The following is a 24,146-nucleotide window of genomic DNA, read 5'->3' as shown; positions in this document are numbered from 1 at the left end:
ATTTTCCAATTTATTTCCAGGTACATCTTCTCACCCATCAAACTTATTATCCCTTAATTTACGCAGTGGCAGTAATTTGCCAATCAGGTCCATCATTAAATGCTGTACTTGGCAAAATGTCACTCTGGGAAACTGCATGTCTTGGCAATGTTCATCCCTAGCTGAGTTTCACACACCATGATGTAGTCTTTTGGTTATGTAGATACACACACGGCAGTCCATGTCCATCTTATGATGCTTTTGTGTCAAATGTTATGTTATCTTCAGGTGATTTGGAAGCAGCACAATTCCAGGACCTCAACACCCTTTCATGTGACCTTGTTACCATACCTGCCACAGTTGCCCTCCCGGTATTGCCTTCTCCGATCTCTTGGCGTCCAGTACCTTGTACCTTCACTTGTTGATCATCTTCTTGTTGTGTTGTCTTAACAAGGCATCCCCTCGTCACATTTCAACGCCTCCAAACTTCTATCATCCTACTGTGTTTCAAATGAGCTTATCCTTTATGAAGAGATAAATGGGATAGCCCCTCAACAACATATACGGAGGTTACAGATACGCAACCGGCCACATATCAAGACTTTGACAAGACAAACATATTGTGAATTCAAAGAAAACCCACACCAGTACAGTATCACTCACAGACCACACACACTGACAAACATCACCACGCGACCCTACAAGCACGGATATCACAAACCCAGACACTTCACACACACTTCACAGCAGTCCTAGATGCCACGAGAATTTGTTCAATTGTTTGCTAGTTTCGAAACTAATTTTTCCTGGGCGTGGCTTGTGGTTGTTTTTCTGGACAATTCGAAACGTGCCAATCCGTGATTTTGTTTCATTTTCTTTTTTTTGTGATCCAACCGTAACAAATTATGTCCAACCACTAGTTTGATAGCAGGTTACCTCAATGACCGTTTAGAGCCTGGAAATTATTGTCATATCGTGGATTTCTTGGCAGAATAACATGACCGACCCATCTTATCCCTCTACATGTAAGCGGGACAATGTTTTTCCCTTTTTTTAAGTGCCGAACTAGTGCACATAAGAACCCATAGCTCGCTCCCGTTGCTGGTACCGTTTGAAAAAACCACAACACCCACCACAAACCTCACACACAACCTGAGAGAAAAAAAAAAAAAAAAAAAAAAAAAAAAGAGATATATATATTTTTAATATATATATATTATATATATATATATATATATATATATATACACACACATGGGTGATACTGAACTGTTGCAACTCATTTTCTCTGGGGACAGCAGCCTGAATTTCACACAGAAAAATCTGTTGTGGTGAAACAAATCAAAACACACACGCACACACACACAAACAAAAAAACACCAACAACAAAACAACAGCACAAAACACGACAGATGGACACACAACACACACACGAACAGTATCACCCACATCTCTGTCAGGCCGGAGACCAGCCACAAATTCTTTGTAGTTGATGAAGCCATCACGATCTTTGTCAAAGATGTCGGCAACCTTCTCCATCTCCAGTTTGGAGGTTGGGAACTCTGGACACACATGGGAACACAGCAATGTTAACAGGACAACAAGGGAAGCATAACACTTACAAGGCAGGAAGGGGAAGAAAGAAATGTACTGGTTTCACTGTAGTTTGACAGCAAAGCATGTTTTTTTTTCATCTTTCTAAAATGAATCAAAACTGAACTAAAATCATAACTGGACTCATCAATATCGTCTCAAAAAAGGAACAAGAAAAACAACTCAATCAATTTAAAAAAAAACCCCGGGAAGACTCATCCATCCTTTACAAAATGAACTCTGTGATAATGTAAACAATGCAATGATGAATGCAATGGCATTTTTGGTTCCTGAGATACAAACAGTTTGGGCATTCCAGCGATGAATACCTGTCGACTGCATCTAAAATTAAATGTATCACCCCCTTAGAGAAGAAAAGATGAGAGATAGACCCAGCTCCCCAGAGAACATATATAAAAAAAGAATAAATCCTTATAAACAAGGCTGGGGATGAGAGATAAATCCAGCTCCCCTGATAACATACAACAAAAAAATGTTTAAAAGCAAGGCTGGAAAAAAAACAAAACAAAAAAAAACCATGTAATTTTTTTTTTTAATGTAGAAATAATCATTCAATTTCAAAGCAGGAAGTGACTACAGATACCCACTGGAAGCAATGATGCCGTCGATAAACTCTTTGCGAGTGACCCGGCCGTCGCGGTCGCGGTCCTGCCTGCGGAAGAAATCCATGATGCGTGCCTTGTTGTGGTGCATCCACCGCAGGTAGCGCTTCCGCCAGTCCTCAAAGTCAAAGTTCTTCAGTCTCTCCATCTGCAAACGTCTGACCTGTGAGCGCCACTGTTAGCGACAAGTACACGCCCACAAAATCTGCTGTCTGATATCACTCAAAGTGTAAAGATGTTAAATTCCAGAAAAGAAAAATCTGCCGTAATCGGCCTCACACACACGGACTCTGACTGTGGAGAACTGGGAACATGCCTTGGTTCACAAATGTTTTATGCTGTTGTCCTTACAGTCCGTTAACAGTCACAAACAAACTTAATTCAAATATATCCTGGTAAAAACACTACGTTAACAGTTACTAACCTACTTCAAACATATTCTGTTAACATGCCTTGGTTCACAAATGTTTTGATACTATTATCCTTGTAGTCCATTAACAGTCACAAATATATTCTGGTAATATTACATTAACAGTTACTAACCTAATTCAAACATAAGTCACAAACATTCTGTTAACAGCCATAAAAAAGCTTAATTCAAGCATGTTCCATTGACAGTGACAAACACAATTAAACATTTTCCATTCACAAACTACATTTAAAACATATTCCATTAACAGTCACAAACAAGCTTAATTCAAACCTATTCATATAATGATCATGGTGATAAACAAACCACAGCCCTTACACCTAAGCCACTCCCCTTAAACCTAGCCACTCCTCTAAAAAGCCCCTCTTACATCTCAGCCACTCCCCTTACACCTAAGCCACTCCCCTTAAACCTAGCCACCCCTCTAAAAAAGCCACTCTTACACCTAAGCCACTCTTACACCTAAGCCACTCTTCCTAACACCTAAGCCACTGGCAATCCCCTCCCCACTGACCTCGTTGAGGTGGTCCAGGGCGTCTTGCAGTCTCCTCTGCCTCTCCATGGCCATCAGCCACACATTGCGCCACTTGTTGAACAGCGCCCCCACACGGGGGTTACGAAACTGTGGCTCTGGCGTGCGCCGACCTGACCCGTGATCGGGGGTCTGTCGCCCTGAGTAAGGGTCTGGAGTTCGACGCCCAAAGTGCTCTGGCGTCTGACGCCCCACTGGTGTGTTGCGACCACTGCCGCCCACTCTGCAATGTGGAAAGGTGGATGTAAATACTAGTAGTAATACTACAACAACAGCAGTACATTTATTTTGCACTTTAAAACCTTCAAAAGCACTTTACACATCATCCAGACACCTAGAAACAAGAACACACACACACATACAAAAACAATTGGAAGAAATAGATGTGGGTTCACAGAATACAAATATAGAACAGAGTGCCTTAATTAATGTTTACACATTTGTTTTAAATGTTGTGAGTGAGTGACTGTGACGGGCTGAAAAAGGCAGTGAATTCCAGGTCTGTACAACTGAAGAACTTAAAACTCTCCCACTCTTTCTCTCTGCCGAATGACATACATGTACATAGTTCTTCACTTTCTTCACACCAATGACTATCTTCCATATGACTTTGGTAATTTTTTCTGACAAAAGCATCTACACACACACACACACACACTGAGGGGTCACTGTGGAGAAGCGGGCTGACCTGACAGGAATCCTGCGAGTGGGGGTGCGAGGTGTGCTGGCCCGGAGCACGGGGATGTGCGACAGGGGTTCCTGAGAAACAGACGTGCGTCGCTTGTCCGCCTTGATCAGTCGGTCCACGTCTGGCTGTCTGGATGACATCTCGTTCTGGAAGTCCTAGTTCACAGACAACATGACAAAAAAAGGGTTAATGGTGACAGCTCCCACAGCCTTTGACAACCATGGGGGGCAGTGAATTATGTCCACTGTGTCAGGGCTCAGCATCAGAAGGTAGGTGCCTAGTCCTCTCCTTCTGCTCTTCTGAACTTCCCTGGCTTCAGTCAGGTACCCTCTCACACCCATGTGGAGTGATGGCCTACAGGTAACGCGTCTGCCTAGGAAGCGAGAGAATCTGAGCGCGCTGGTTCGAATCACAGCTCAGCCGCCGATATTTTCTCACCCTCCACTAGACCCTGAGTGGTGGTCTGGACGCTAGTCATTCAGATGAGAGGATAAACCGAGGTCGTGTGTGCAGCATGCACTTAGCGCATGTAAAAGAACCCACAGCAACAAAAGGGTTGTTCCTGGCAAAATTCTGTGGAAAAAATCCACTTCGATGGGAAAAACAAATAAAACTGCACATAGTAAAAAAAAAAAAAAAGGTGTGTGTGTGTGTGTGTGGGGGGGGGGGGGGGGGGGGCGGTGCTGTAGTGTAGCGACGCACTCTCCCTATGGAGAGCAGCCCAAATTTCACACAGAGAAATCTGCTGTGATAAAAAGAAATACAAATACAAATACACCTATGTGGAATGAGGTACATGGAAGTAAAGTGCCCTTCCCAAGGATACAGCAGCGTGTTATAATGCGGCCTTGATTCACCGCTGAACACTGGATCACAACTCCATTGCCTAACTGATTCTGTTACACCACCTTCCAGATAATACACAGACATGGCAAATGAAAGGTACTGATACACTAGTACACACATATGTTAGTACACACACACACACATACACTCACACATGCTCAAAAATCCATATGTGCTTAGTTTATTGCATTAACCTACTTCTACTTTTCTCTACTTTCCCATTTCAGCTTATTTCTACCCTGCATGAACATACTGCATTTCTGTCAACTAAACTGCATTTATTTCAACTTTATGAGCAGATTTCTTTAAAAGATACACATATTCACTTCTAATATTCTAATCACATCCAAACACATACTTTCAAACACCACACAACACAGGCAAACACACCCCCATACACAACCCAAATATGCAAAGACAAACAGACAAGCACACAGACAAACACACCAACACATGCAAATACAAACAAGCACACCCACACAAACACACCCACACTAATATACATGCAAACACACACACACATCACACACTTGTACACACAAAAACACACCTACACATGCACACATATTCACACACACTTATACACACAAAAACACACCTACACATGCACACACATACACACACACACACTTATACACACAAAAACACACCCACCACACACACTTATACACACAAAAAAACACCTACACATGCACACATATACACACACAAACACTTATACACACAAAAACACACCTACACACACACACACACACACACTGATGATGGAGTCTTTGATGGAGTCTCCCGTTGGTCCGACGGATGAGTAGGCAGGCAGGCTTATCTGTCGGTGTGTATCCTCATATGGGAGAAGAGGCCGATTCTGGATGTACAGCACTTCCCACAGGTGTTGCAAGGGAAAACGTCTCCAGAAGTTGAGCCCTGCTTCCTTCACTCACGCTTCTCCTTTATGGCCAGCATTCTCTTGTTTTCAAACGTCTTTATGCCACTAGAGCACAGCATCCTCCAGCGAGAGCGGTCGAGGGCATCAGTTTCCCAGGAAGCGATGTCTATGTCACAGGCTTTGAGATTTGTCTTCAAGGTGTCCTTGAAGCGCTTGCAGGATCTTCCAAGTTCATGGTGGCCTTCCTTCAGCTGGCCATACAGTAGCATCTTCGGGATCCTGTTGTCTGCCATGTGGACAACGTGTCCTGTACAGCATAGCTGGCACTGGATCAGCAGGCTTTCGATGCTTGGCAGGCCGCTCCTCTCTAGGACCTGGAGGTTGGAGACCCTGTCTTTCCACTTTATGCCGAGGATCTTTCATATGCATCTCTGGTGAAACTGCTCAAGTTGTTGAATGTGACTGCGATATGTCGTCCATGTTTCACAGCAGTACAACAAGGTGGTCATCACAACAGCTCTGTAGGTTTTCATCTTGGTGCTGAGCCTGATGCCTTTGTTGTTCCACAGCCTACTGTTGAGTCTGCCAAAGGCGGAGCTGGCCTTGGCGATGTGCAGTGTCACTTCTGCATCAAGGGCTCCGTTGCTGCATAGGGTGCTGCCCAGGTAGCAAAACTTGTCGACTGACTTGATCTCTGTGTCACTGATCTTGATTGCAGGTTGGGGGGAGGCACTGGCATTCTGTGAGCTAGCTGGTTGGTACATGGACTCGGTCTTGCTGAGGCTGATGGTGAGTCCACACAAAAACACACCTACACACACACACACAACCACACACTTATACACACAAAAACACACCCACACACCCGCACCATCACCCACACAGCACCGAAGACAAGACAAATCCCTCCACCGACCTGATGTTCCTTCAGCAGTTGCTGAATGACGGCCATGTCCTCGGGGATGACCTGCCCCTGGAGGTCGGTCAGCGTGACCTCTGCCCCGTTGAGCCAGGCCAGCAGCTCCTCCAAGAGGTGGTTGTTGTGTCGCAGGTCGGCCAGGCCACTCACCAGGCGCTGGTTCCTCTGCCGCCCCAGCCCCGTCAGCTGAAAGGGAACAGTGGTGGTGGTGGTTGGTTTTTTTTTTGTTTTTTTTACAGGTCATGTGTTACCCCGAGTGTGTTTTAGAATCTGCTTTGTTACGTGTTTTAGTATTGTTACCCCGAGTGTGTTTTAGTATCTGTTTTGTTACCGGAGTGTGTTTTAGTATTGTTACCGGAGTGTGTTTTAGTATTGTTACCAGAGTGTGTTTTAGTATTGTTACCTGAGTGTGTTTTAGTATCTGTTTTGTTACCTGAGTGTGTTTTAGTACCCAAGTGTGATTTAGTATCTGTTTTGTCACCTGAGTGTGTTTTAGTATCTGTTTTGTTACATGAGTGTGTTTTAGTATTTGTTACCCGAGTGTGTTTCAGTATTGTTACCCAAGTGTGTTTTAGTATTGTTACGCAAGTGTGTTTTAGTATTGTTACCCGAGTGTGTTTTAGCATCTGTTTTGTTACCTAAGTGTGTTTTAGTATTGTTACGTGAGTGTGTTTTAGTATTGTACCCAAGTGTGTTTTGGTATTGTTACCTGAGTGTGTTTTAGTATTGTACCCAAGTGTGTTTTAGTATTGTTACCTGTGTTTTAGTATTGTTACGCGAGTGTGTTTTAGTATTGTACCCAAGTGTGTTTTAGTATTGTTACCTGAGTGTGTTTTAGTAGTGTTACCTGAGTGTGTTTTAGTATTGTTACCTGAGTGTGTTTTAGTAGTGTTACCTGAGTGTGTTTTAGTAGTGTTACCTGAGTGTGTTTTAGTATCTGTTTTCAACAGCCCTGGCAGCGCACAGTGACTTGCAATAGAAATGCTGTATGTGCTGGAATCAAAGTGCTGTAAAGTGATCAAATGACTGGTTAAGTTGCTCTTCTGTGAAACTAAACTACAGAAAAACCCTAAACTACACATTTCAAACTCTATCTTACGTGTTTTTTGTAACTAAGAAAACATTATAAATAAAAACAAATTCATTTCCTTGATATAAAATTCACAGCTGGTAGTAGTGGGGTATGGTGTAAAACAGTTCTTATTCTCTCCACATCTGGTTTCTGGTTAAAAGTGTACTGACTTGAGCTGTGAGCCTTGTTCCCTATGACCTGAAAAAAAAAAAGGTTAAAGATCAAACTGAACAAAGTCTGTAATTACATTCCATAGAAAAGCATCCTGTGATACTAAACACACAGACACTTACCGGAATAAATGTGGTAATGTGACACACAGCTGAAACGTGTATTCACCACTACCAACACACACACACACAGAACAGCAAAAAGCAGCAGCAGCAGCACCCTGCCATCAGCACTCACCTCTTCCCAGCGGGCCCTCAGGACAGACAGCCACTGCTTCATGACGGGCACGGCGTCAGGGTGGCACCGCTTCATGATGTCCTGTCCGATGTTCAGCGTCTCTCGCAGGTTGGCTTCCTGCCTCAGCAGGGACTCCTCAAACGTCTGCAACGCAATCATCTCCTTCACAGAACTTTACGCAAAGTCTGGGAGAAGTGTCTGAAGTGTAAGTTTATATATATAAACAAGAAACGAATGACACTAAAATGAATTATCGATAACACTGAATGCTGGAGAAATAGCTTCTTTTTTTTCCAGTGGTGTTAATCTGACAGTTGTAAAAGTGACTCATCTGTATTAATTCAACAGGCTGAATGAAATTCAAACGCTACTTTCTTGGTATTAATGGGACAGGACTGTCAGACTCTGGAAAACTGGAACTGTGGACTGAGTGGTGACTGATACTGCATCACGTGTGGCTGAACACTGGATCGACTCTGTCTGTGCATACCCAGATTCAAATGCTCCACTGTCAGCCACACTGTTTCTCTGTCTCTGGACCTTGTAGCATTTGGAATGAGCTCCCCCCTTCCCTTTGTCAGGTCTCCGCACTCAGCTCTTTCAAGTCTGGCCTTAAAACCCACCTCTTCCAAAGATAGCCTCCCTCCCCTGCCCCTTTGCTGTTTTTCAGTTGTTGTTTTTTCAGTCGTGATATGCATGTGTGTGACTGACTGGTGTGAAAGTGCTTTGATTTGTCTCTGTACAAGATTCAGCACTGTATTATCATCATTATTATGATTCTTATTAACTGGAATGGGGAATGACCATCCACCCCACACTGTGCAAAAGGTGAAGTCTAACACTGTCTGCCTGGCTCTGGACCTTTCTCCTCAGCCTCTTTGCCTTGGAACACTGGGCAAGGGTCTCTGCAAACTTGGACAGCCCTGTCTGCCCTGTCCACACTAACCTTCTGACTGACAGGAGTGAGAGAAAAATGTATGATATTCAGACGTGTCCAACTATGACCATGAGAACAGCAGAGGAAGTAACTGCTGCCCAAACTATCGGGATTAAAATCTTATTGCAGTGCGAGTCTTACCCAAGTTACATTCCCACTCTCTCAACCATGACTTAGAGGGCTGAGGAAAGAACTCAGAAATGTTTTATTGTAGAAGGCCTTCTGACCCATTACAATGTTGAACACACACACACACACACACACACACACACACACACACACATGCTGAGGAAAGAGAAATATGTAAAGACAAAATCTAACAACTACAACAAAAAAAAGAAAAAAAAAAAGAAGAAAAACCGCCCAAAATGATGAAGGAGGTAGACACAGCACACCAAGAGAAACAAGACAATCAGGACGTGTAATGACACAAGACAACATGAGGACAAGACGACAAGACAGCAGCCCCACTCACCTTGTGTTCCTCCATCTGTTGCTGAATCAGGGCCTCCTCGTCCGGGATGGGCCCCTTGTAGCGCAGCTGTCGCTCAGCGTCAGACAGCCAGTCCAGCAACTGGTGGGCCTTCTTGTGGAACTCCTCCGCCTGTCCGTGTTGTGTCCATCAGTTAACAACAGTAGTCCATTTCAAAGCTAGCCCATAATTTATCATTCCCTTCCCAACAGTCTTTGTGTCTTGAGCATGCAAATAAACATGAAAGACCAGTAATGCACATCAACAGATGAGCTGCCATGCATCTCACTTTAGGGTTACACATTTTATCAAAAACGTGTGCTGTGCTTTCTTATTACGTATAGTACTGATTATGAACATAACACTTTGTGAACATAACAGATGTAGACACAAGTCAGGACAATAATCATGATGAAATAATAATGGAGATAGTAATTCAGAGTTCAATCCCATAAGAGCTGTAAGCTGTGTTACAAATACATGTGGAGAGGTGGCCAAGTGGTAATGTGCCCAACTAGCAAGTCAGTGTCCACAGGTTTCAGTCCCGTGAAACAACCACGATTTTTACTTTCCCCACTCCCATCCACCCTCCACTAGACCTTTAGTGGACGTCTGGGTAATAGTTGATCAGATGATAAACTGAGGTCTTGTATGCAGCATGCATTTGTGCACATAAAAGAAACCATGACAGCAAAAGTTAATTCTTGTATTTGACTGTAAATGTTTCAAAATAGTCAGCTTTATAAACAAAATAAACATCATAACTGAAATGGTCAAGTGTAGTCCAAACACGATCAAATCACATGAACACAATTTTTTTCAAAAGTCCATTAAATGCATATAATTACCTGCATGTGGTTATTCAGAATCATTACCTCCAAAACAACAAAGAAAATAACCTTTGCCACGCTGGAAAGATAGACAAATTTACATTCGAACTTCACCTGCTGCGATACACTCAATACTGACCAACCTATCTTTACGTATGTTTATTTCCAGAGACACATGTTAATTTCCATAAAGAATTGTAATTTCCCTGCGAGTTCTGGTTTTCCTTTATGTATGTGAAAGTCTTTTTTCATGGGAATTCTTCTTCTTGTGGGGTGCAACTCCCACATTCACTCATATGTGCATAAGTGGGCTTTTACGTGTATGACTGTTTTTACCCCGCCATGTAGGCAGCCATACTCCGTTTTTGGGTGGTTTCAAGGGAATATATTGTGGAAAAAAAAAAAAAAAATACTGACCAGCCTGTGAGCCTGCTCCAATCGCTCCTGCTTGCTGACACTCAGTTTACACACACGGTCCCAGGCCGAGTTGAGTTCTATCAGGTCTGACTGGAGGTTGGAGGTGTCCCCTTCCGCCTTGCTGATGATCTCCTTGGCCGACTTCTGCACGAAAGCCACTGTGGTGGCACGCGCCCCCAGCTCCTGCTGGAATGCCTGCAGAATAAAAAAATAACAACAGTATTTATTTATACTGCACTGATTCTCATCCCCCCACCCCCCTCCTTGCAATGAAGGTTATATTTGTCAAGATAAGAAAATCATGTACTCAAATTCCACATAAAGGTGATAGTGATAAGAAACTCTAGGGACAGCTGGACAGTACAAAGTCTTCAGAGAAGAAGCCCCCCTCAGTCAAGTGTTTCGGCCCTGAACTCCTTACACTTTAAGGGGGCCGGGCTGCACCCAGGTCATGACTCCTGGATGCCCTTGTATTGCCGCCTTTTCTTTTTTCTGTTTTCCTGGCCCTCAGCAGGTTCGAACCTGCACCTCCAGGGTGGTCGCCACTTCAGGACTGAGTCACCTTTTCTGACAGATGTTTTAACCACTGAGCCATTGTACGCCTAGTTTGAGTAAGGAAATTTAATCTTTATGAAGTTTACTTTCATTCCTCCTCGACCAGATCCAACTGGAACTCTTTTGTGATAAAAGTCACAAAAATACATAATCAGAATCTCAAAAATACATAATCAGTTTCCATTAAAAAAAAAACAGTGAAAAAATACACAGTAGAAACTACCACACTGATTCTTGTACACAGACACATAACACGTTCACACCAGTCATTCACATGAATGCGTAACTCTAAGCAGAAAGAAAAGAAACATAAATACATGTAAACTGAAAGTTGGAGAGACTATACATCAGGAAAAGAGTGGGGGTAGCAGGGGCTGTTTTGGAAAGAGGCAGGTTTCAGGGCCAGACTTGGAAGAGCCGAGTGTAGAAATCTGAAGAAGTGAGAGGGGTGTCTTGTTCCAAGTGCAAGGTTCAGAGACCAGAGAAAGAGAGGTGGCCAACTGAATCCAGGAACACAGAAATGGCGCTTCCATTTCAGAAAAGAAAAGAATCATCATCAGTGTGAAAAGAATGAGTTTGATCAAACTGAACTGAGGGAGGTTTCATATTCTGGGTTTTGTTTTTCACACTTACTTTTTGTTCATTCACTTAAACAATATAAAGTTAATATTAGGAAAAGAACAAAACAAAAAACCCTCCAACTTTTTCTTAATTTTGAGGGCAGATGTGAAAGATGTAGGTTATAAGGCCAGACATGGAAAGACTTGGAAAGAGGCAAGGAATGGGGGTTGGGGTTGGGGTTGGGGTGGGGGAGGAGAATCATGTTGAACTGAGGTAGGCTTTATGGGGCAGACATATAAGATGTAAACTGTAAGGGCAGATGCGAAAAAGGCAGGCTTTATGAGCAGACTAGGAAAGAGGCAAGGGAGTGGGGAGGAATCCTGTTGAACTAAGGCAGGATTCACATAAGGGCAGACATGAAAGAGGTGAGGTGAGGTGTGTAAGGCCAGACAGGCCAGGTGACCTTGTGAGTGTCGAGGAAGGAGGACACGGTGTCCAGGTCGCCGTGCACAGGGCTGTCCTCAGCCAGGGCCGGCTCCACCTTGGCCAGCCAGTCCAGCAGAGCGTCCAGTGCCTCGTTGAACTGACCGGACAGCAGCAGGCCCTCCTCCAGCTTTCGCTGTCTGCTCCACAGTCACCACAGTACAGTGTTAGCTGTCTGCTCCACAGTCACCACAGTACAGTGTTAGCTGTCTGCTCCACAGTCACCACAGTACAGTGTTAGCTGTCTGCTCCACAGTCACCACAGTACAGTCAGTGTTAGCTGTCTGCTCCACAGTCACCACAGTACAGTCAGTGTTAGCTGTCTGCTCCACTGTCACCACAGTACAGTCAGTGTTAGCTGTCTGCTCCACAGTCACCACAGTACAGTCAGTGTTAGCTGTCTGCTCCACAGTCACCACAGTACAGTGTTAGCTGTCTGCTCCACTGTCACCACAGTACAGTCAGTGTTAGCTGTCTGCTCCACAGTCACCACAGTACAGTCAGTGTTAGCTGTCTGCTCCACAGTCACCACAGTACAGTGTTAGCTGTCTGCTCCACAGTCACCACAGTACAGTGTTAGCTGTCTGCTCCACAGTCACCACAGTACAGTCAGTGTTAGCTGTCTGCTCCACAGTCACCACAGTACAGTCAGTGTTAGCTGTCTGCTCCACAGTCACCACAGTACAGTGTTAGCTGTCTGCTCCACAGTCACCATAGTACAGTCAGTGTTAGCTGTCTGCTCCACAGTCACCATAGTACAGTGTTAGCTGTCTGCTCCACAGTCACCACAGTACAGTGTTAGCTGTCTGCTCCACAGTCACCACAGTACAGTGTTAGCTGTCTGCTCCACAGTCACCACAGTACAGTGTTAGCTGTCTGCTCCACAGTCACCATAGTACAGTCAGTGTTAGCTGTCTGCTCCACAGTCACCATAGTACAGTCAGTGTTAGCTGTCTGCTCCACAGTCACCATAGTACAGTGTTAGCTGTCTGCTCCACAGTCACCACAGTACAGTCAGTGTTAGTTTCTGCTGAATTTTTATACATGGAAATTTAGATATCTTGAACTTGTCAATGAAAAAATACCAATTTCCACTTAAGGTTTTTCCCCCCCCTATCTCTGTATTATTATCTTTTTTTTCACAGTTATTTAAAAAATATAACAATTTCTCCAAAACTTAAGACAGAAACCATGCAAGTTCAAAACCCCTACCACACGGAGGACATACCAACAAAAAAATCCCAATTTCCTGGTGCAATTTCTTCACGATTACAGAAACCTCCATAGTGGAAAGAACATACCAACAATTTAACCAGTCATATCATGTAATGACAACACCGCTCCACCACATGAAGCATAATCGCTGAAGACATATCTGACAAAATGATACAGGACGGAAAATCAATAGAAGGGTCATAGATGATGCAAGAATACTTATAGTATCTCTGAAAGAGAAACTGCTGACACCTTTGCTGACCAAAAAGGCCACAAATGCATTACCCGCACAGAACAACACATGCTCCCACGTTCCAACAAGAACACCCATTCATCCACCGGACTTTGGTGTGATGATGGCTTTTTGTGTGTGTGTGTGTGTGTGTGTGCGTGCGTGCGTGCGTGCGTGCGTGCGTTCATGTGCGCGTGCGTGCACGTGCATGTGTGCATGCACGTGCGTGTGCGTGTGCGTGGGTGTGTGTGTGCATGCGTGTTTTTCTTTTTCTTATCATTATCATTTAATGATTGATGTGGATGGTTGTGGGGTCAACTGTAATTGCTGACTCTAGCGTAACTCATTCATTTATTGACTCATGCCCCATCTACTTTATTTCATTTTGCTTCTTATTATTATTACTGTCTTTTTCTTTTGTTTTAAAAATTATTCTTGGTTCTTTGGTTACAATGGTACATGGTGTGGCATTTTCTTTCTTTCTTTCTTTGTTGCACATTTGATTGTCTACATGTATGACCGTTTTTTACTCCGCAAACACTCGTTCAAGGTAGTAAACACATGCCCAACACAGCACACAACCAGAACAAGCCATGTGCGCAGCTGACCTGTCCACAGACTTGCTGCAGACCGAGTTCCAGCGCGTCTTCAGCTCTGTCAGCATGGCCTGGACGGTGGGCATGTCGTCGCCAGGGCAACGCTCCTTCAGCGTGCGTCCGGTCTTGTTCACTCCGTCGTACACTGGCTGCTTGGACCCCAGCCGTCGCTGGAACTCCTGCAATAGTGGGCAATGTGACAGTCTTCAGCAACTGTGGGGCTGGGTCCTATGTGCCTGCATATATGTGTGTGCTTGTCAGTTTCCTGGAGGAAATTTACATTACCAAAAAAAAAGAAAAAGAAAAAGAAAAAAAAAGAGCGAACAAATGTGTATATACAAACTAGCATACCCACTCATTCTCTTCTGCACTAAATATATGCAACCACTCACCACTCCTCACCCACCCTCCACTCACAAACCTGTCAACCCTCTACCATCCACAAACAACAGTCATTCCTTCCATCCACACCCACACACAAACATCAGTCTTCCATCCACACCCACACACAAACAGCAGTCTTCCATCCACATCCACACACAAACATCAGTCTTCCATCCACACCCACACACAAATAACAGACTTCCATGCACACACACCCACACACAAACAACAGTCTTCCATCCACACCCACACACAAACAACAGTCTCCCATCTACACCCACACACAAATAACAGACTTCCATGCACACACACACACACACAAATACGACTTCCATCCACACCCACACAAATAACAGTCACCTACTTCACATAAACACACACATCCATAAGTAAACAAAACTTGTCCAACTGTATAATCATAAAAATTAAAAAAATCCCAACCAACCAAAAAAAGTCCAGCTGAAATGAAAGATATCTATAACAAAAACAATTACCAAACTGAATCCCAATATTCAAATACACTTCCACTAAAATGAATCAAACTGCTCTGCATTGTTCAACAAAGGCACACAGCTAATTTTGTCTCAGTTCTTATTTACTTCTTTACTTTCTTTTGTTAAATGTTGTGAGCAGTGAGTCTGAGAATGATCATGTCTATATTTACTGCAATGCCTTTAAAAAGATTCACCACCACAGCTGTCAAAGAAGGAAACAGTGACTTCAATAAGTCATTTACATGCGACTGGAAAACATTTATTTCAACCGTTCTGCATTTGTGTAGCATTCACCAGCTGTCAAAAACCAAAGCAAACAAAAGTAACTGATCACAAGTTCAAGCATGATATATGCTGTTAGCTTGTTGTAGCTCTGCTGTTTAACTCATTCTATTCCAGGTACAAGATAACTCGTACCATGATTACTTCCTCTGTGGACCAGGTACAAATATTCTCGTACCAGCACACTATTCTAATTTCGTTCATTCTTGCTGGGTACAGTTGGCATTCTAAACTAAACCATTTACTGATTCCGGAAGTATGAAAATGAAGCTTTGTTTCACCGATTAAAACAACAAATTTCCATTGATTTTCGCTATTTTAGTGAACCACCCTGTTTTTTTTTTACTGCAGTGGTCCCATGCAAGTGCTGGTCCAGGGGAGATGTAGCAGGCATGTAGCTGTGGGGTAGAATGGGTTAAGTGTACATAAGTTTTCTGAATAAAGAATGGTTCAAACCTAAGACACCGTATGTTTCTAAAGAATGGTTCAAACCTAAGACACCGTATGTTTCTTCAGCAGTTGCCTGTACCTTGTGTTTGGCAATCTGCGCCTTGATCTTGTCTGGTTCATTGGCGATGAGCTTTTCTGACTCCAGGGCTTTCTCCGCCTCTACCAGCCACAGAATCAGGTCCTTCCATGTGTCATGGAACTGCACGTACACACAGTCATTGCACAATTACATCTGGTACTGACACACAGGCACGTAGGAAGACAGACTGGTAAATACACAGCCAGATACGGTCCACATGTGAAGCAGCACACACACGCATGCATGCCCATACACCCCCCCACAACTCCTCCTCCCCCCCCCCCCACACACACACGCATGCATGCACACATCCCCCCCCCCCACCACACACACACGCATGCATGCACATATCCCCCCCCCACACACACATCCACACACACATGCATGCACATCCACCCCCCCCCCCACCCCCCCACAAACACATAGTGGTATTACAATAAAGTCCACTATCAACACACAGACAGATAGATAGGTAGGTAGATCAAATGATATATAGGTAGACAGATACAGTTACAAAGATAAAAGAGACAGACAGACAAAGATACAAGATACAGAGAACAAGAGGTGGGAAAAAAGAACAGGGACAAACAAAGATTAAATAAAAAGTACTGTGTGTATAGCATTTTGTGCAGCACCAAAAAGATTCACCAGCAGTGCAAAATTCTCTTCAACTGTGTGCTCTCCTGAGAACCTAACATCGAGGGTTCCCTGTGGGATGCTGGTGCAGTATCTGCAGCCCACAATCTTCAGTACAGCTGTGTATGGAAGGATTTGGGATCAGCAGTGTGAGAACAACACCACAGTAACGGAGTACGGAATGATCCAAAAATGCCCCACAAAGAATCAACAAGAAGACAAACAAACAAAATGATCCGGGATGAGCAGTGTGACAACACCACTGAAACGGTGTACATACATGTGTGTGGAGTGATGGCTTAGAGGTAACGCGTCCGCCTAGGAAGCGAGAGAATCTGAGCGCGCCGGTTCGAATTACAGCTCAGCCGCCGATATTTTCTCCCCCTCCACTAGACCTTGAGTGGTGGTCTGGATGCTAGTCATTGGGATGAGATGATAAACCAAGGTACATTGAGCAGCATGCACTGTGCGCACATAAAAGAACCCACAGCAACAAAAGTTGTTCCTGGCAAAATTCTGTAGAAAAATCCACTTGGATAGAAAAAAACAAATAAAACTGCACGCATGAAAAAATACCAAAAAAAATGGGTGGTGCTGTAGTGTAGCGATGTGCTCTCCCTGGGGAAGATCAGCCCGAATTTCACACAGAGAAATCTGTTGTGATAAAAAGAAATACAAATACAAATACATACTGATACAAAAATACCCCGCACAGAATACAAACAAAACAAAATACACATCCCCATCCAGAAGCCAGCAGACAAGCCAGCCCACCTGTCTGGCCTCCTTGTAGCCCCGCTCCAGGTGCCGTGTCCTCTCGGCGCTGCGCGACACGATCTTCTCCCAGCGGTGCTGCACGGAGGACAGCAGGTTTTTGATGAGGATGACGTCCTGCTTCTGGCTGAAGTACTTCAGGTGGGTGCCCAGCTTGTCCAGGGCCACCATGGCCTCCCTGTGACTGCTGATGTCCTTCTGCAGCACCTGCACCACACACACACACACACACACGTGGATATAGCTCACAATCTGTTGTTGTTCTTCTTCTTCTGCGTTCCTGGGCTGCAACTCCCACGTTGACTCGTATGTACATGAGTGGGCTTTTACATGTATGACCGTTTTTACCCCACTACATAGGCAGCCATAATCCGTTTTCGGGGGTGTGCATGCTGGGTATATTCTTTTCCATAAACCCACCAAACACTGACATGGATTACAGGATCCTTAACGTGCGTATTTGATTTTTTGCTTGTGTATGCACACGAAGTGGGTTGAGACACTGGTAGGTCTGCACATACGTTGACCTAGGAGATCGGAAAAATCTCCACCCTTTAGCCACCAAGTGCCGTTACCGAGATTCAAACCCGGGACCCTCAGATTGAAAGTCCAATGCTTTAACTATTCGGCTATTGCACCTGTCACAATCCGTTCATTTTTCACTGTTGCTTTTAAGCTAAAAACACTGTCAATAACTGATGTCCTTCTGCAGCACCTGCACCACACACACACACACATGTGGACATGGCTCACATTCTATTTATTTTTTCACTGCTGCTTTTAAGCGCAGTTGGCCATACAGGCCATAGCATGGCTAAAAACAGTCTTCTATCTCACAGAACCTTGAAAAAAAAGAAAGAAGAAAACACCCATGTAAATGGAGTATGTCTGCCAACAACAAGAAAAAAAAAGGGTAACTGGACCAGAAAGGCAGAAAAAAAAAATGAAGAGAGGAACAGAAAGAAAAGGAAAAGGCAAGAAACTATTAGAGTGATAGAAAAGAAGAAATTTGTCACAGAATTTCCATAAAGTAGAGATGCTATTTATGAGGGAACACGGCAGTGCAAAAGAGACCAAAATGATGATTTTTTTATGATTTGGGTTTTTGATGGATTTTGATTCTTGAACATCTCTTCTATCATATGCATGAGTTTTTCCACTGTAAAGGTGTCTTTAACAATGAAAAAATTGCCAATAAGGATTGCTTGCTGAATCACGGAAGTGTTTATTTTGTTCAATTTTGATTCAAGTCGTCAAGTTTCTGGCCTTGACAACATACCTTGGACTTGCTTAATGATGAGTAAACCTACAACCATAAGACTTTGCATGACTGTTTTATAACATGTTATTGAAGTTTTGTCATGAGTATGTATGAAAATATTCTCTGGGTTTTAATTCATAGTGGTTTCAATCGTTTTACCCACTGTAAATTTTGAGGATTTCGCAATACCCAAAATTTAAACAAAATTATAAAAAATACAATAATTAAAGAATCAACACAATCTCATGTGAAAATGAAGATAATGTCATTGTGTACCAAGTCCACATAACAAAAAAAAATGTTTGCATGCACCACATGGACCACAAACCTGATTTCTTTGATACATTGTTTGGCGGCCATTTTGATTTGTTTCTATAGCAACAGGTATTCACAGAAATCTAAGAAACTTTTTCTGTGATCCTCAAGTGATGATACACCTAGCAGACAAAAAAAAGGAAAAAAAAGAAAAAAAAGGAGATATTGTTGGAGAGAAAAAAAAGTTGTTATCTGACTGTAATGTCTAGCCTTATACTGAACAGGCCCCTGGAATTCCTACAGGGAGAGGTGTCTGTGTGAGTACAAATGATCACAGTATTACCAGCCCACTTGCAAAACTGCTGACAACACAGGAAAGGGAGACTTCAGAGATCACGTGTCTGGCAGTTGGTTTCAATTTCTGCTGGCAGTCAGATAATGACCAGCAGGCACAGTGTGTCAATGTGTGAATGTGTGGAAACTACTGTCAGCTGGAGCAGATGATATCCAAGAATGCCAAAGAAATGTATGCATGGTTTTTTGATCGACACATCTTTGATCGTCTGGACATCCATCTCCTCTGTCTTGCATCTCCATGCTAAGTTCTGAGGATATATATATATATATATATATATATATATATATATATATATATAAACACATCCACCTCCACACAAAATGCATGAGATTTAATTAGCATATGGACACACACACACACACACACACACACACACACACACAGATGCACACATCCAGCCAACATTCCTCTCACCTTGTGGTCTTCAATCTGAGCAGTGACTTTGTCCACCAGACGGCTGACAGGCTGCAGGTTGTTCAGAGTCTTCTCCGTCTCCGTCAGCCAGGCGATGAACTTGTTGTGCTCCTCGTGGAAGTTGCCCGCCTTGTTCACAGCGTCTTCCAGCTTGGTCTGCAGCAACGCAACACAGGGCTCAGTCAGCTGACCCCTACCTAATCATGTCTGCAGGTGTTCTCTGAGCGTGTGGACACTGCATCAGCATCAAATGCACCAATCAATCTCTTAACTGTGAACCTCTGTGAAATGAGATTGGTGTTGCATGAATCGCAAGTGCAATGACTCCATTCTGGGGACTTTTTACAGGGGGAACTGATTTTTGTGGAACAAAAATAATATAATCCCATGAAGTCCAAATAAGGAATTATACCTGACATCCTGACCTGTAAGGTCAACTCTAGTCACAGTGAGACGACAGCCATCACTTACGAACATTCTCGTCATCAGCAGTCAAAGGTTTTAATGGCTACGGGGGGCGGGGGGGGGGGGGGGGGGGGAGAGATCACTGGATGCTGGGGAGAGAAGGAGATAAGGGAAGCTGTACTTAACTCACTTGGGATGGCAAGTTTTCTCTCTTGCTTGGCCCATTTGTAAGGGTTTGGAAGAAATTTAAAAAAAAACCCACTAAATATAGGGCAAGAAAATGTAACTTTCAGACATGGTTTATCATGTATTGGGCTATTAATAAAAATTTTTAAAAAATCAAATTTCTCATCTTATTTTTACAGTTTTGCCATTATGTAGAAAATAATGCCAATTTTTCACCCCGAATCACCATACCCATGCTCACTTTCTGCAATTAATTCACTTTCTTTTCAGTCATCATCCACCTTTTCGATGTCCAACCCTTCAGTTTGTAGCATTTCAAGTACTTCGCCTTGTTTGCTCCGCAATATTTTGAGAAGAACCTGCTTCAGATGCCATTTGCTAACAGACCAGCTCACGAGCAGGCGACCGGTCATTGACTGTGTCAGCGTGTATGCGACACAGGCCACATATGACAGACTGGCCAATCATACCATTCGGCTGTGGAGTGACCAAGAATAGCACATTCTGCTTGGCTAATCAACAAATCACATGTACAGCATGTGATGGATTTTTATTTTTGGAAAATGCTTTTCCATTCCGTGTCTGAATCCGAATGTGTTTTATGTAGGAGAGAGTTAATGTCCTGACAGGATGGTTTGTGTATGTGCTTCAGTGTTTATGTTCCCAAACGTGCGTGCATGTTTGTGTTCACATACATGTGCAATGCACCAAGGGCACTGGTAAGACAGAATAACATGAACATATTCTGTATTGTATTCATATCCACTGTGTCTAAAGCTTGACATAATAAGGCATGGCCCAATCCTCTCCTTCCGCTGTTTTTACCTTCCCCAACCGAGGTCAGGTACCCGTTTACACATGGGTGGGTGGAATGAGGAAAATCAGAGTAAAATGCCTTTCCCAAGGACACAACACCAGGTTGAAAACAGGGGATCAAACCCTGACCACTGGATCACAAGTCTAACACCTTAACCATTCTGCAACCGTGCCTCCAATATACATATATCTATATATATGCATATATGAAAAAAAAATGAAAGGAAATGCCATGAGAAAAATGTATTAACAACAACAAAAAACTAGCAAAAGAAAACTTCTATAAGAAATGTATAAACGTTTGCAAAAAGCACATTGACAAACAATACCACAACAACAAAAGAAACCAGGTGAGGATGACGAAAACCACAAAAGAACAACACCAACAACACACCATCACTTTCTACCTACCTTTCCTTCGCTGGCAAAAGCACAACACATTACACAAACTATTAACATCAACATTTACCCCTTACAGTACATGCCAAGGGCAAAACTGTTACTCAACACTTTTCATCAACTTGGTTAAAAAAAAAAAAAAAGGAAAAAAAAAGATGCAGAAAAACAAACATCAAGAACATCCAAGTCTAAAGTGGTGGCCCAGTGGTAAAGCACCAGACTAGGAAGCCAGTGTCCAAGGACTCGAGTCCCATATATACGCTTTGATTCGTTTCTGCACAAGATTTTGCACTAAACAAGTACATTTCTTAACATCACAGTCATCGTCACCATCATCACCTTCCTGTCCTGGGCGCGGTTGCGGACGTGGTCCCATCGTTGGTGGAGGTTGGCGAGGGTCTGGCGGAGATTGGCCAAGGCGCGACCTGAGCTCTTGCCGCACAGCTTCTCCCCCATGGCTGTCAGGCTGTCCACGTCCGGCTCCAGCTTCTCCAGGGCCCCGTACACATCCTGCACCATTGTCAACACTTGTCAACACGTGTGTCCATGTTTCTTTCAGCTGGATATCTTTAACAAAAAAATATAATTATCCACACACATCCTGCATCACTGTCAACACTTGTCAACATATGTGTCCATGTTTAATTCGGATGGATGTCTTCAACTGAGAAATATACTCATCCACATACATCCTGCACCATTGTCAACACCTGTCAACATTTGTGTCAACATTTCGTTTGATATCTTTAACTGAGAAAAATAATCATCCACACACATCCTGCACCACTGTCAACACTTCTGTCGACGTTTCATTTGGCTTGGTATCTTTAACTGAGAAAAATAATGATCCACATACATCCTGCACCCCATGTATGCCCATAGAAACCACTGCATTTCTAGCTAAACCAAATAAAGACATGATTTTTAAAATTCTTGCTTAAATGTTTTATATCAGTGTATTACATCTTTTTATGCTACTTGAGACCAGAGGGAAAAAAAACAACAGAAGCTAAAGCATTGTTTCTTTTATCTTAAAATTATTGTGTGTGCATATGTGTTTGCATGTCTGTGTGGCAAACACTTGTTCATGTATGGTATACTTGATGCACGCTTGTTCGTGTGCATATAACTTCTTAACATAAATGCCACAAGCTCCCTGCCTGGGAGGTTGTGAGCGTCAGCCTGCACCATTATCATTTACTGAACGTACCATGAATTTGTCCAGCTGTTCCTTGGCAGTCTCCGGCAGACCCCCGACAGGCTTGGAGGTGATGAGCTGACTCTCCAGGTCGTTGATCTTCATCAGAACATCCTGAAGCTCTCCCGTGAAGCCCTGGGCCTGCAGGGGGATGGGGACAGGAGGACAACAACTGATGAACAATGTCCTGTGCAGACTGAACCTCATGCGTTTTTATCTGGATGTGTGTCTGTACAGTTTGGATATACCTGTCTAATTATGTAGAGAGTCAATTTTTCAAAATGTTTTTGTTCAATTTTATCTGTGTATGCTCAGGTCTCTTGTAATCAGGTGTCAACTTATTTCTGACATTCAATTCTGATCGCATCTGCACAAGCTCCAGTTTCTTGAGTCACCTATCCTAAAATATTACCATGCTCACTTTTTTCTCCGAGTAGCCTCAGATGTGCTTTCTTGGTCGACTATGATTCCATTTTAACATCCATTTATCAATTCATTAATTTTTCTAATTTCAATGCCATTCATTTTATCCCATGCAACAATCAGAATGTTTAAAGATCACAGCTTGCTTTGTCAGAAACACGACTACTATCATAAACAATTTATAATCCACCATATTCATTCATTCTATAACATTTTCCTACAGCCAAACCCTTAAAACCAAAACCTCTTCATCACCATCCTCCCCACAACTGCCTTCAGGGCCATGTCATGCTACAACTACTACTGATAATAATGGATATTTATATAGCACTCAATCCAGTAAACTGCTCTGGGAGCTTTCCAAAACATGCTCTATTCTCCATCATACATGTGATGAGGTGACCTACCTAGGAACATGTTATGCGACAACCACTACTGATAATAATGGATACTTGCATAGCACTCAATCCAGAAAACTGCTCTGGGTACCATCCAAAACACACTCTGTTCCCCATCACACACATGATGAGGCAACCCACCTCTCTGAGGGCGTCCTCCAACATGTCCTGTTTGCTGCGGGACTTGCCCTGGATGTCCTCCCACACTACGTTCATCTCCTCCATCTTCCCCTTCAGCCCCTGCGCCTCCACCGCCCCCTCCACCCCCATCAGGCGCTGAGCCTCCTCTCCCATCGAGTCCACGCTTTCCTGGTGAGCGGTGATGTCGTTCTGCACAATCTGTGCCGCCACACACACACACGTATGGCAGTCAGCGGTGATGTCTGTGCAGACTCTGTGTGTGTGTGTGTGTGTGTGTGTGTGTGTGTGTGTGTGATATGTCAGTCTGATATACTGTATGGAGAAGTGTGAGAGGACAAGTCTCGAGAATTTGTGATCACACACGTTTCACATACAGTCAGTGATGATGTCCTTACAAATCCTATGTTGTGTTGTCATTCTGATAGTACAGTGAATTATGATGTCATTTTATACTATCTGTGGTCACACACATATTGCACATAGTCAGTGGTGATGTCCTTTCACCTGTGTGCGATGCAAACC

At 43.4% G+C, this 24,146-nt stretch overlaps 1 protein-coding gene across 19 annotated transcripts in view; it reads right to left on the bottom strand.

Annotated features, from left to right (window-relative positions):
* LOC143279998 (uncharacterized) overlaps positions 1-24,146 on the bottom strand; it is a 431,093-nt gene that overhangs the window by 21,282 nt on the left and 385,665 nt on the right. For all 19 annotated transcript variants that reach the window (XM_076584413.1, XM_076584420.1, XM_076584415.1 and 16 more), the window contains 16 exons: positions 23,625-23,822; positions 22,675-22,803; positions 21,804-21,974; positions 19,659-19,814; positions 17,371-17,577; positions 15,961-16,080; positions 14,284-14,450; positions 12,209-12,368; positions 10,630-10,824; positions 9,386-9,514; positions 7,974-8,117; positions 6,491-6,679; positions 3,846-4,000; positions 3,140-3,380; positions 2,181-2,343; positions 1,429-1,541 (listed from right to left, as the gene is read on the bottom strand). In XM_076584413.1, the coding sequence (XP_076440528.1) occupies positions 1,429-1,541; positions 2,181-2,343; positions 3,140-3,380; positions 3,846-4,000; positions 6,491-6,679; positions 7,974-8,117; positions 9,386-9,514; positions 10,630-10,824; positions 12,209-12,368; positions 14,284-14,450; positions 15,961-16,080; positions 17,371-17,577; positions 19,659-19,814; positions 21,804-21,974; positions 22,675-22,803; positions 23,625-23,822 (2,637 nt within the window). The remainder of the gene's footprint in view (positions 1-1,428; positions 1,542-2,180; positions 2,344-3,139; positions 3,381-3,845; positions 4,001-6,490; positions 6,680-7,973; positions 8,118-9,385; positions 9,515-10,629; positions 10,825-12,208; positions 12,369-14,283; positions 14,451-15,960; positions 16,081-17,370; positions 17,578-19,658; positions 19,815-21,803; positions 21,975-22,674; positions 22,804-23,624; positions 23,823-24,146) is intronic.

This window comes from Babylonia areolata, chromosome 3 (assembly GCF_041734735.1).
Source record: "Babylonia areolata isolate BAREFJ2019XMU chromosome 3, ASM4173473v1, whole genome shotgun sequence".
In the NCBI taxonomy this organism is placed as follows: Eukaryota; Metazoa; Mollusca; class Gastropoda; order Neogastropoda; family Buccinidae; genus Babylonia; species Babylonia areolata.
Note: the sequence above shows the minus strand (reverse complement) of the source record. Positions and strands in the feature narration are given on the sequence as shown.